Below are 13172 nucleotides of genomic sequence, written 5' to 3' on the forward strand. Positions count from 1 at the left end.
AATCCAAACATGGGGCCACTAATTTCGTAGCTTTTAGATAACAGGAAGATATTAGCCCATACTAAGTATGAATGTGGATACTATACGGTTTAAAAAACACACTTTGTACAAAATGGAAGTGTTACTCCTGACTGATAAAATGATTTCCCAGCAGAGCACAATACACTCTGAGGGACTGAATGTCTGTCTCTCCTCCATCTCCCTAATTCTTGGCCTTAAGAGGTAAGCCCTTGAGAAGTGACTGGGTCATGAATGGGATTAGTGCCCTCACAGAAGGGAACCCAGTGTGGCTCACCTGATGGCAGGAGGTGAAGACCTGCCTGGCCAACATGGAGAAACCCTGTCTTTGTTAAAAATACAAAAATTAGCCAGGCATGGTGGTGGCGTGTGCCTGTAATCCCAGCTACTTGGGAGGCTGAGGCAGGAGAACTGCTTGAACCCTGGAGGTGGAGGGTGTAGTGAGCTGAGATTGCACCATTGTACTCCAGCTGGGCGACAGAGTGAGACTGTCTCAAAAAAAAAGGGAGCCCAGGTAGTGCTCTGGCCCCCTCTCTGCCGTATGGTATGAGGACACAGGAAGAAGCTGGCAGTCTGCTGCCTGGCCTTCACCAGAACCTGACCATGCTGTCAGCCTGATCTGACTTCCAGCCTCCAGAACTGCAAGCGAGACCTTTCTGTGGTTTACAAGCCACCCAGGCTCTGCTACTCAGACAAAGCAACCAGAACTTGCTCAGCTTTCTAGGCTGGTTTGTTATGCACTCCTGTGGCCTGAGCTGGAAGGGTGTGCTGGCTGTTGGCTGGAGGCCTGGCTTCTTCTGAATGCCCAGGGTCAGGCTGGTTTTCTATTGTAAGTGTGAGGACACACTGCATTCACCACCCTCAGAACAGAGGGGCTCTGGGCAAAGTGGGACTCAGCATATTCACACAGACTTAGTTCCCAAAGCCTTCAACATTAAGGTGGAGGCGGCGGCATCTCACGGAGGAAGCCACCCCACCCCGGCTCCTGGGCCTGCCATCCTATCACCACCAGTCAGAAATCCCCAAGACCTTCAGAAGGACTCTGGTCAGTAGGTCCCTTCCAGCTTCCTCAGTGCACACAGACTGTTCTAGGGGGGCCTACGAGCCTCGGCTTATCTGAAGGAATAAATACAGTGGAGACATGAAAAGGCAGGCCTCCAACTCCATCCAACCGGGGAGTCTGGTGCTGTGATGGTCTCAGTAATACTTGAAAATACTTCTAAGGGCCAAAAGGATGGGACTTGCTGAAATGTGAAGACAGCCACGTGACCTGTACACACCAGCATAGCTGCTTCAGTGTCGGAGCCTTCACTGCACAATGCATCCTGGTAGTCACTGTGGCTACAGAAGGGGACATGTGGCAGTGTCTGGAGGCATTTTTAATTATCCTGAGGTGGGGTGGGAGGTGATACTGTCCTCTCATGGGCAGAGGCCAGGGATGCTGCCAACTGTCCTACAATGCACAGACTAGGCCGGGCCGCCTACAGGAGAATGAGGAGAATGAAGAGAATGATCTGGCCCCAAGCGTGTCTATTGCCAAGAGCTGGAATCCCTGGTTTGAATATGCAAACGTTTTTCTTAAGATTCAAAGCTGCAGCTTCTTTCATTTATGTATGAGGGGACTATTGATTTCCTGGGAACCCAGCAATAATAATGAGGGATAGGAGAAAACCAATTCGTGCCTGGAAAATACCAGAAAAGAAACCATCTCTCCCTGTAAGGGCTCTTGTCTTTAACCCACTCTGCACTCCCTAACACTGCTCCAGTTTCTCTGTTGACCCAAACTACAGGTATCATTCTTAGTATGTGGACAAGGTCATTATCCTGAGTTGACTGTACCTTCCTTGGCCAGGAGGCCTCCCACGGACATAAGATTCAAGTTAGAAAATGAACTTGTTCACGGGATTGAGCATCTTATCTATATATACCTTTCTCCTTGAGAAGCCTTTTTTTGGGGGGGTGGGGTGCGGATGGGGGACAGAGTCTTATGTGGCCCAGGCTGGAGTGCAGTGGGTGATAATCGGTTCACTGCAACCTCTGCCTCCCAGGTTCAAGCAACTCTCCCACCTCAGCCTCCCTAGTAGCTGGGATTACAGGCATGTGTCACCATACCCAGCTAATTTTTGTGTTTTTAGCAGAGGCGGGGTTTCACCATTTGGCCCGGCCAATCTCGAACTCTTGACCTCAGATGATCCACCTGCCTCAGCTTCCCAAAGTGCTGGGATTATAGGCATGAGCCACTGCTCCTGGCTGAGAAGCCTTTGGTTTTAAGATGGCTTTAGAATGAAAAGCAATTCCTAGCATCCACGGTCAATCACATCTGACGGAACCCACCCCTTTTAAAATAGGAGCTTGTTTGCTCCATGGAAATCAGGCAGTGGAAGACCTGAGGGGGCAGTGTACACAGTTCCCGCCGAGAGGGCCAATTGTTCTGATTGTGCCTTAGCATCCGCAGGTGGGAGGCTTCCGCCAAGTTTGGGCTTCTCTCCCTGGCCCCGGGGTGTGGCGCTCACAGGCTGAGACAGTCAGTTCCTCTTCTCACCTGTATGTGGCACCATTGAGCTCAGGATGAATTGCTTGCTGGTCTATTACTGACCAAGGCGCTGATGTGACGAAGAATTCCTTGTTCACACAGTTTCTTAAGCTTTCTGGGATGCGACCTAGGGTAAGATGATTAATCATATTATTTTTACAAGTCACAGTAAGTTCAACATGTGGCTGCTTATGTGGGGAAACAACTTTAAACATTTGTAAAACCATTAAACCTTGAGCTCTTCAACAATGACCTTCAGCCTCGTCTGTCCCCCACTCCTGAGTTTGTAATGTCTGGGACTAAAGGGAATGGTCTGAAGTTTAGTTCAGGGCTTACTTAAATAAACAAGGCCCAGCTCATACACATTTGATGCTAAAAAAGTGAATTCTACCTGTTGCGAGCCGCCTGTAGCCAACGGGAAGGGAGGCGGCTGTGCTGTGGAGCTGAGGCTGCCCTTGGCAAGTCAGAGGCACAGAGGGACTCACCTGTGATGGCTCGGCGGATCTCGGTGGCAGCTGCCTCCCTCATTTCCAGCGACGCCTGCTCGCTGTACCAGGCAGTGTGAGGAGTGCAGATGAGATTTGGTGCATCTTTCAACGGACCCTGAGCAAAGCTAGAAAAATGTAAAATAAACCCAGTAAGTGGGAAACGTTACATACACTCCGTGACCTCCTCAGCACGAGGGGGCTCTTGGCCATGTAGAAAAGCAGCTGCGTAGACAGCGTGGATACAGGCACGTCGGTGATCACACTTTATGAAGGCTGGGAATTTTTGAACGTAATTATCAAAATTCTGTAAGAACAGTGTGAGTAATAATTGGTAGATCAAAAACCCCAATTGTATTGAAAGCCTGCCCTGCTCTAATCCCGGGCAGAGATGACGCCTGTCTGTCTAAACACCAGAAGCACCATCACCGCCAATTTCCTGCCTCTCCTTTCCCCGATGACCTTTGTGGACCTTCCAGCCCTTTAACAATTAGAATACAGCACAGTCCTTAGAAGAACAGAGACTGTGTCATTTCCGGAATTTCCTGCCCAGGGGCCTGTTTGGGAAAAGGGCCTCTAGTTCACAGTGTGGGGGTCAGACATGGAGTTGGGCCCCGTGGGCTGTGGTAGGAGGCGAAGACAACACACACCTGAAGGGCTCCGACTCGTGCACGTCGAGGGCTGCCCCTCGTATCCTGCCCTCCTTGAGGGCCTGTGCTAAGGCTTTCTCGTCCACCAGGCCACCACGGGCTGCGTTCACAAGGAATGCTCCCTGCCTCATCTGTGGAAGGAAAGAAAAGCTGGTTTACAGGCACACTGGCGTGGAAGACTCTTGTATCAAGGTTTAAAGAAGAAAACTGCAAGCTAGGAGTTTTGTTGGTCTCGTGGCTTAATGTGCGTGCTGCAGTCTGAGGGATGGGAATGAATGAAGTCTTGGTGCTGGCTGGAAGCCAGGGTGTTTCTGCTGATCCTGAGAGGAAGCCACACAGTGGAAAGGCTGGACTGTGCCAGGTGGCTGGCCTCTGAAGGCTCTAGGAAGCCTTTGAAGCTGGGTCCTGGCTAGCGCCTGTCCCTCTCTGCTTAGCCTGGCTCAGCCCAAGGAAGGGGCCTCACCCGGCTCGTCACTGGTTTGTTGCAGGGCCTCTTCCCTGCTCAACAGTGTGTCCAGGAACCATCTCCCTTGCCCTCGTGTCCCCTCTTGTGCCCACAGCGGGTGCCACCACCTTCTGACAGAGCTTCCACGGCATCTATTTTCACTTACCTGCTTTATGGTAAAGTCGTTGATGAGGTGGTGGTTATGTTCGTTGAGATTGCAGTGCAGGGAGACGCAGTCGCTCTGATACAGCAAATCCTGCAGCGTGTAGACCCTCTGCACGCCCAGGGACCGCTCGATCCCATCCTGCAAGTAGGGGTCATAAAATATGACGCTGAATCCAAAGGCCTTGGCTCGAACTGCAACCGCCTGCCCCGTGCGACCTGTGCAGAAACAGAGCGTCCAGGTGAGTGAGTCCACAGCCTGCGGCCCAGCGCTGCCACCTCTACTGCTTCTGCACCAAGTCCGGGCTTGCCCTCCCCACTAAAAGCTGCTGCTGGAGTTCTGTGCCCAAAGCCTGAGGTGTGAGTACTGCCCTCGAGGGGCCCCCAGGGCTGATGGAGGGGTATCAGCGCTGGCTGCTTAGATTGGCCACAGCAGGATTTTTGTTAAAAACAAAGCAAAACAAACCCATCCTTGTTACTGACATTTTCAAACAATTAGAATGTTCTAACAAGCCCACAAGCCCCTCCCATCACCACCCATGTCCTCCGTTCCCATTCCTCTCTCCACTTCTCGTGTGCACTGCAGGCTTCTTAATACAAGGTTGGGTTTAAAAAAATTGCTCTCAATGTAATCGGGAGTGACGTCCTGCCTTATCCCCTCCGGGGTTGCTCCATTAAAGCACAGTGGCTCCCTGCAGGCCAGCCCGAGTGCAGAGTGGCTGTGTGCTACTGTGTTCTGGGCAGGGCACGTGACCATCAGGCCTGGACTCATCCCACTGGTGGGGCCTGCCCCACCTCTAGCATGCAGCCTGGGCCTCCTGCCAGCTATGTCACAGGACGAGGAACTGTCCCCAGCAGCTGTCATTTCAGAAACCCATGGGATCCTCTTGATAGCACCTCCGGCTTCCCGGAGCAGTTTTCAGCATTTTGAAAACAAAATGGTTTGTGTAATATCTGACTGGGCTCTCTTGGAGGTCACAGAAGGAGTACTTATCTAAACCCATGGTCCCAAGGTGCGGGCACGAGAAAGGACAAAGCTGTGCATTTCCGAACAGGCCGCCTGTGTTCTGGGGCATCTTGCTGCTGGACGGCTCCCCGTCCTGCAGCAGCTCCACCTAACTGATGGCATGGCTAGGACAACTGCAGTAGTTTGGAACAAAGGTTGAGTGAGGCCAGTCTGATCGGGGACAGCTGCAGAGCAACTAGTACGGCAAGGCACGAGCCATGGTGCCACCCCTTATCGGTGTCAGTGCTGGCCGGTGGCAGGGACTAGAGTGAGATGGCTCTCTGACGCTCTGGGAACAAGAGACAGAGGAACCAGCATGCAACTGCAGGGAGCTCACACTCCGAAGGTCCCCGCCTGCCTTCCCTGTTCCTGCAGCTTCCATCCCCCTTATGACGTCTGTGCCCAGAACGTGGCTCGCCCTCTGCAGATCCAGGACCTTGAGGGCCTGTAGAAAGGCAGCCCAGAGCACCAAGCCCATATTTCAACCATGCTGACTGGGGCTGAGTGCCGTTTCTCTGGGTTTGTTTTTTTCCAAGTTCACAACACCCTTGAACTTTATCCATGAGATTTTCTGACAACGTAATGGCAATAGTGCTACTGACTTAATCAAAACCCAGTCCCTATAGAAGAGAGCCCACTCACCCCCCACAGCCACCCCCTCCCAACTTTTTAAAAGCACAGCTCCCATAGGCTGCCTTCTCTTCGGTTTCTGTCCATGACCTCAACCCCAGGCCACCCACCCCGGCCTGCTGCACTGAGCCAGCTGGGCCTGGGGACTCTTGCTCAGTGGAACCCGAGGCCAGAAAAGGGTCTTAGCCCAAGGATGGCTGTGGCAGTGACAGTGTTGAAGGCTAGAGATCCGGAAAGGGAGCCAGGAGAGACAATGACAGGCCACTTGCTGGGGTCCCAGGGTGGCGGAGGCAGTGGTTAGTGTATGGTCTTGAAAATGGGATGGCAGCACGGGCTGAACTGGCTTTCATACACTGAGAAGGTTTTTAAAGTTGAGTGACATGGGCACAGCCACAGGAACGACCCCAGGAAGAAGTCCCTGAGATAAGCACTTCCCTAGTGAGGCCCCACCACGCAGCCAGGGGCTCACCACCACCCACAGGCGCTGCTGCCTGGCCAGAGACCACAGAGCTTCAGAGTGCATGAAGATGGAGACGAAGCAGCATCTCCAAGCCACGAAGCCCAGCAGGGCCTGGACAGAGGAAGCCTGGTATTCACACACCACGTCTGCCTTTCTAATAACCTCAAAACACGGTGGGTCCTTTTAAAAGACCCCAGCACCTGGCACTTAGAACCTGGGCGTCAGGCGAGGCCAGACCCAGGAGATCACGGCCTGTAGAGGGGACGGAAAGAGTGCACTCCTGGACGTGTCCAGCAATTTCTCTCTTGTTCAAGTGGCACCCAGGTCCAGAGCGGGGCTTGTGGGGAAAGGAGCCTGGGGGCTTCGTCATCGGCGGCGTGGAGCTCCACGCAGAGGCTGAGCAGCAGCTGGGAGTTTCCAGGAGGCCAGAACATCACTACCTGCCTGTGTGCAAAGACTCCTTCCTAGAGTCCCAAGAGGCAGATGGACCTGTGGTGGGCAGGGCGGGGCCCTCTGCGAGCCTCCGTGGTACCAGGCTGCTCACCATCGCCTTCTCTGCGGTGCCGGCCCCCCGCACCTTGCTGCAGGCTCTCCTGTGGCCTCTCCCAACACATCTCCATGGTAAGAGCCTCTTCCCGCCCCTTTCAGGAGCACCTTCCAAGCTGATGGCCTGACTCTGCCACCCGAACCTGGCATTTGAGGGCCTTCAGGAGTGAGGCCGTGCCCATAGTGCCCACAGCCTGGGTCTTCATGGAACCGCCAGCCCCCACTTGAGTCCCAAGCCTGCCTGCTTCTCCACAACACACCTCCACACAGCCCCTGCCCTTCACCCTGGCCCAGGGAAACTTAGTGGGCACAGTACATTGCCTGCTGCCCCACAGCAGAGAATGCTGCCCTGCCAGACGCCACAGACAGCAGTGGACACTCGTTCTTCCAGAACCAGCCCAAATCCCACCTCTGGGGCAAGTTCCCTGACAGGCGTTGACTCCAATCTCCTGTGCCACACTGGGTCCTGGCCCTGCCTCCCCTGGGGCTGCCCTTGCCAAGGGGTCCCCCCGCCCCAGCGCCAGTGTCGGAGGGGCTGGGGGTAGGGGTGGAGGGTGGCACGTACCGAAGCCGATGAGGCCCAGTGTCTCCCCACGGATACGGGCTGCTCCCGAGGCCACCTCACGGATCTGCTCCACGCTCTGAACCCGCGTGCCTTCCCGCAGGGCCTGGTACAGCCACGTGTTTCTCCGGTACAGATTGAGGATGTGGCAGATGGTGGAGTCAGCTGTCTCTTCCACGGCTGCGGACGGGATGTTGCACACAGCAATTCCTGAAAGGGACAAGGCCAAGGCCGGAGATGAGGAAACCCCAAGCCCTGATGAGGCAAGGCTGTTGGCGTGGGGGAGGGCTTATCATCTAGCGGACACAGGGCTGGGCAAGTGGGCAGCAGGCCCTCTGCCCCTGATGCCCGGGAGGCTCTAGCCCCAACATCTACCCCGAGGAGGACTTTCAGTCCAGGACGTGGCTCATGACCAGCCCAACTCCTCTGGCTGATCTTCCACGTGAGTAGCTTCTTCTCAGGCTTATGATGAGTCCCAAAAAAGGACCTGGCATGGCCCGACGCCAGGGGGCCCAAGACCAGACTCCTCCACCCCGATCAGACTCACGGCCCCCAGGGTCTTCCTCATGGAACTGGCAGGGGTGACAAAGAGTGGCTTTTAGTTTTAAGGTATGGTAACAGTTTGATGCAAAAAACATACATTATTACTTGTTTTAAAAAAGCACCTCCACCCCAACATGGATGCAAGGGCTGGCCCGACACGGAACTGACGTCCGAAGGGAGCCCAGTCGTCCTGTGGCCCCGTGCTCAGCAACCTGCTCCGGCGTTCAGAACTCAGAGTGGACAGGATGCCCTCCCTTCCCCGTGGAGCAGCCTTCAGTGCTGAGGGCAGCTTGGGGTGAGCCCTCTGGCCCCACACAAGCTGCAGAAACCAGGTCAAGAATCTCCCAGCGCGAGGCAGCTGTGGCATGGAGAGTTAACCCAAGTAAATCATAAGCAGAAAGGGCCCGGACATTTCCCCTCCTTAGCCAGAGGGTGTCTGGGGAAGAATGCATGTCTGCCAGATACAACTGGGGTATAGGTGGGCAGAGGGCCAGGCTGGGAACAGCGCTGCCACCCGATGGGTCCGCCTACTTGCAGCAGAGGCAGTGGGGCCGAGCAGGAGTGGGCCCCAGAGGGTGGCCAGCCTGTGGCTCCCAGCTGAGCGCTCTGAGGACGGGGGTGGATATCTGGGCCGCATGTCAGCCCAAGTCCAAAGGTTCCCTCTTAACTCCACGTTTAGGACCCCCTAGAAGAGTACCTCTCCCAACAAGGGATGCCCATGGCACTGGGGCAGGGCCACTTTTAAGGCAGCCCAGGATTCCTCTATCTTCTTAAATCCTGATGATTGGGGTGGGAACAGAAACCACCAAAGCAGCTTCTTCGGCTCTACTGGACAGGAAGCAGGACCAGTGGGGCCGCAAACCCACTTTCTAGGCAGCTGCGTGGCTGTCTCCCCGCGAGGGCCGGCCCTCCGTTTAGGGTCTTGAGAGTGACCCCCCTCAGCAGGACACACAGCTCAGAGAAGGTGAAGCCACTGTGAGCAGGTCACCCACCCACCCCACGTGGCCACTGGGGACTCCGCTGGGCCACAGACACCTGCCAAGGGAACAGTGTGATTGACTGTGACTGAGGCCGACCAACTTTCCCATGAGCTGGATGCCAGGAGTCCTGCAGGAAATGGGCCTCGTTCATTTGAAATAGCAGAGAATCTGGGGCTTGATCACATGCCATGTTATTATTAGAGTCAGATAGACTGAGGCCGATGCCAGAGGTTAAAGAAAATCTTTGGCAGTTGGGAGAATTTTCATTCCTCAGAAGGGCTGAAGCCCAGCAGGGAGGCCCCGCAGCAGAATCGCCCTCCAAGGACACGGGCTCAAACAGCGGGTTCTTCTAGAAGAGCTGATGCCGGCGGAGGGTCCCGCAGGGCCATGTGCGTGAAGGCACCTGGGTGGGGGTGGCACAAAAAGGAGGTTGAGGAAGGACACCAGTGTGTCTTCATAGCAGTACTTGGAGGTCTAGTCCTCATGAGAGTGTGGCGTCCCAGGCCTGGGACAGCGCGCAGGAGGAAGAACTGTGGCACTGCCTGGGCTGAAGAACCTTCCCACCGCGACGGCCGCAGCGCCCCGCCAGAAACATCCATAACCTCATCGACCCAGCGGAGGGAGTGTCTTCTAAACTGTCCGACACAGCGCCATGGATGCGACCTCCCTTCCAGATGGGTCAAGTTGATCCTTCAAATGCCACACAACGGGCGCCTCTGATCCTCACAGGCTGAGCCTCCTAGCATCCATAGGGCCCCAAAAATGGCCCCAAAGAGGCACGCCGCTGTCCTCTCCTGGTCAGTGCCATGGCGCTTTACTCCCTTCACGGCTGCTACTGGCACGGAAACCAGATCAACAAGCTTGCTGGGGGTGGAGGGGACCAGGGTGGAGGGTCCTCTCGAGGTCTTCCCCTCGTGTCTTCCTGGTTTGTGGGGAGAAGCGCAGCTTCCTCAAGCCTTGTCCCGCTCTTCCCGTGAAGGGCTGACTCTTGCCCATCATTCCAGGGCTGGCAGCTCAGAGCCTGGTCATCCTAGGAAGCTTCGCCAGAGGCCCAGCGTGCTGCCTCCTGTGACATGGAGGGCCCTGTTTTCTGGGCTCCAGGGACCCCCTTTCATCAGGAGGAGGGCAGCCACCTGCTGCTTGCAGCCTGCCTCACAAAAGGCCCGCTGACCGCATGATGCGGGAAATGCATCTGGAGACAAAGGACGTCTGGACAGAGGCTTCTTTCTGCCTCCAGAGTCTGCATCTGAAAAGTGCCCTTTAGAAGGGCCCCGCAGCTGTCTTCCAAGCAGCACCCTTATCAGATGGGACCGGGATCAGTGAAAATGCCACCACTCACAGCCCTTCCACGTTTTCCACAGCCGCAGGCCCTGGTCCTGGCTGTCTTCCGTGGGTCTCAGTTGCCTCGGCGAACACAACCTCCCGTCTCAGCCCTCCCGGGACCCCGCAATCGAGGGCCTGATTCCTTTCTGGCTGCAGTGCCTGTGTGGGGCACTCCCGGAACTGGAGGAATAGGAAGTTCCACAGGAAAGACCTCCCCTCTCTCCCTGGAAAGCAGCGGCTGGGCTGGCCGAGGAAGGTCAGGGTCAGCACCGTGTGGGCCCGGGAGCTGTGTGAGGGGCAGACGTGCTGGAGAAGCATGAGACGTGCAGGGGACAAGCATCTGAGAGCCCCTGGCACATGAAGCTGCATTCTCCTCCGCTGTTCAAACTTGGGATCTCAGCTCTACCAAGAGCACAAAGGACGTTTGTTTTCAAACAAAAATATCCTTGTTTGTGCCAGGGAATGATGGAAAATTTTAGTTTATATTAAACAGGCTTTTGAAGACTCATATATCCTCCAGAGTTTCTTTGTTCTAGCAGAGAGGGACTCAAGGATGTGGTGGGTGGGAACAAGTAAGGGCATGGGGCAGGGGGTGAGGGGTGACCTGTGAAGCTGATGCTCCTGGGACCCTACAGGTAGGGTCCCTTGGGGTAGCCCCACACCACTGCATCCTGACCCCTGTTGAGTGCATGGGCAGCCCTACTGTGCCCGGCTCCCCAGTCCCGCTCCTGGACACCAAGACCCACCTAGGGCTTCCAGAACCAGGGTGGCGCCCCGAATGCCGGTGAGGGACTCAACAAAGATTCTGACATGCACACTCCAAGCCCCAGGATAGGGCTATGGAGAGAAAGCTGAAGCCCACGTGGGTGGCCTCCCTGAAACTGTGGCCAGCCATGCCCAAGGGCAGGACACTCAGTATATGCAGCGCTACCGCTCAGATATGGAGCCGATCTGACACCCAGGCCGTCCCAGAAGCACCGAGTCCCATGGGGGCCACAGCCGATGGGAGAGAGGTGGGGGAAAGGGTGCCCCGGCTATTCCCGGAGCACAGGAAGGGTTGTTCCAAGCCCAGGTTGCTGTCAGGACCACAGGCCTGGGTCCCCAGTGGTTTTGAAGCATCCCTTAGCAGCCTCATGAATTTGGGGCACCTCAGTGCTCACAAGGCAGAGTCCAGCCCCCACCCTCAGGTACAGGGGTGGCGGGTTTCAAACACACAGGCCAAGCACAGTGCCCCCCGCTCTCCCGAGGACCCTCGATGCCAGTGGTCTGCTCCTTGTGCCTCTGTACTCGCTGTTCACGAACTCACACTAGGTGTTGGGCAGATACCCACTCACCATGGCCTCATATACTTGTGCCCGGGGAGTGCAATACACAGCTTCACCCCCCAACTCTGGGTTCGTGCCTGCTGCCTCTGCTTTCCTTCTGAAACCTCTTCGTTGGCAGTGCGGGGCAGGGGTCTGCCTGCTTTGGTGCTGACCTAGGCCAGATGCTGCGCACCAGCAGGGGTGGTTTAGGGGCTACGCAGCCACTCGCATTCTGCCCTCTGTAGGACAGAGCCCACTGGCACTGGGTGTTTCCAAAGTGAGCCAGTGCCAGCTTGGTGTTGCTCTGAGGGCAGAGATGCATCACAGCCCAGCAGACCCCACATAGGGCCAGCGGGGACAATCCTTCCTGCGTCATCTGAAGGCAGGACCGGCAACGTGCTCCACAGCCCGGTCTGGAGGCCGCCATCTCGCTACAGCCAGAAGTAGCTGCTCTGTGGCCCCAGTTCCAGCTCCTTCTCCGAGCCCGCCCACACAGGGCCCGTGGAGCTCTGGACAACTCACCCAGCTCGCCGGCAGCCTTGATGTCCACGTTGTCGTAGCCACTGCCTATCCGCACGATCACTCTCAGAGCCTTGAACTTTTCTAGGTCCTCCCTGGTGAGGGTGATGGTGTGGTACATCATGGCACCCACGGCTTCGTTTAGAACCTGCGTGGGAACAGAGCACAGGGTCGGAGCCCCACCCCGCGCAGCCCACCGGCTCCACCTGGCCTGGCCCCCTGGCCCTATCACCCTTGAACCCAAAGCAGGGTTCAGTAGAAAAGCGACAAGCTGGAGGAACAGGGGATTTGAGGCCTGGGGGCATGCTGGGGAGGAAACTGCCCAAGTTCAGCGCAGCCCCTGGCTGGGCAGGGCAGGCCCACCTTCTCGTGGATCTCCTGAGTGGACTGCGCGTCACAGAAGGCCACGGTGGCCAGGTCCTTCAGGATGGGCATCTCCACGGTGCAGTCGCGGCCATCCAGCAGCGCCACCAGGGGGCGGGGGTGCAGGGGGCCGTTCATGATCTGGGGGCGGATACCTGCAAGGAGGGAAGGGGTGGGCACAGTGGGTGGGTGGCCGGGGCCACAGGGTGTGTGGAGGGGCAGCTCCCGACTCGTCACTGTGGGCAGAGCTTGGGCAAGCAAGGGAAGCAGAGCGCAAGAGCCCCGTCTCCACCTGCATCCTGGGAGCCACTGTCACGAAGAGGAAGCCCCTACCCTGACTCCACGTGACTTGCTGCTCTGGTGGGAGATGCATGTGGCCACTTCCCTGCCAGCAAACCACAGTCCCAAGAGCACCAGGAGCATGGGGCCCCAAGGCCAGCACAGGCTAGTCCAGCACAAGACGGGTCCCAGCGCTGCGTGGTTCCCCACTTCCCCACCTGCAGTGACGCCAGCTGCCTCTGCCTCCGCCAGCTGCGCAACACGACGGGCTAAGGCGTGTGTATTCGAGGGAACTTCCTGGAGAGCCCCTGCACAAACAGGGCCCTGGGAAGGCTCCTCCCGCCTCTCTCACCTGCGCTGGATG

The 13172-nt window shown here is 56.5% G+C and overlaps 1 protein-coding gene across 10 annotated transcripts in view; it reads right to left on the minus strand.

Moving 5' to 3' along the window:
- Positions 1 to 13172, minus strand: part of CTBP2 (C-terminal binding protein 2) — a 171675-nt gene that overhangs the window by 2360 nt on the left and 156143 nt on the right. For all 10 annotated transcript variants that reach the window (XM_032281960.1, XM_032281963.1, XM_032281962.1 and 7 more), the window contains 7 exons: positions 12530 to 12684; positions 12170 to 12314; positions 7501 to 7707; positions 4298 to 4512; positions 3687 to 3817; positions 3037 to 3164; positions 2561 to 2678 (listed from right to left, as the gene is read on the minus strand). In XM_032281960.1, the coding sequence (XP_032137851.1) occupies positions 2561 to 2678; positions 3037 to 3164; positions 3687 to 3817; positions 4298 to 4512; positions 7501 to 7707; positions 12170 to 12314; positions 12530 to 12684 (1099 nt within the window). The remainder of the gene's footprint in view (positions 1 to 2560; positions 2679 to 3036; positions 3165 to 3686; positions 3818 to 4297; positions 4513 to 7500; positions 7708 to 12169; positions 12315 to 12529; positions 12685 to 13172) is intronic.

This window comes from Sapajus apella, unplaced genomic scaffold (assembly GCF_009761245.1).
Source record: "Sapajus apella isolate SASKATOON/1434 unplaced genomic scaffold, GSC_monkey_1.0 scaffold13, whole genome shotgun sequence".
NCBI lineage: Eukaryota > Metazoa > Chordata > Mammalia > Primates > Cebidae > Sapajus > Sapajus apella.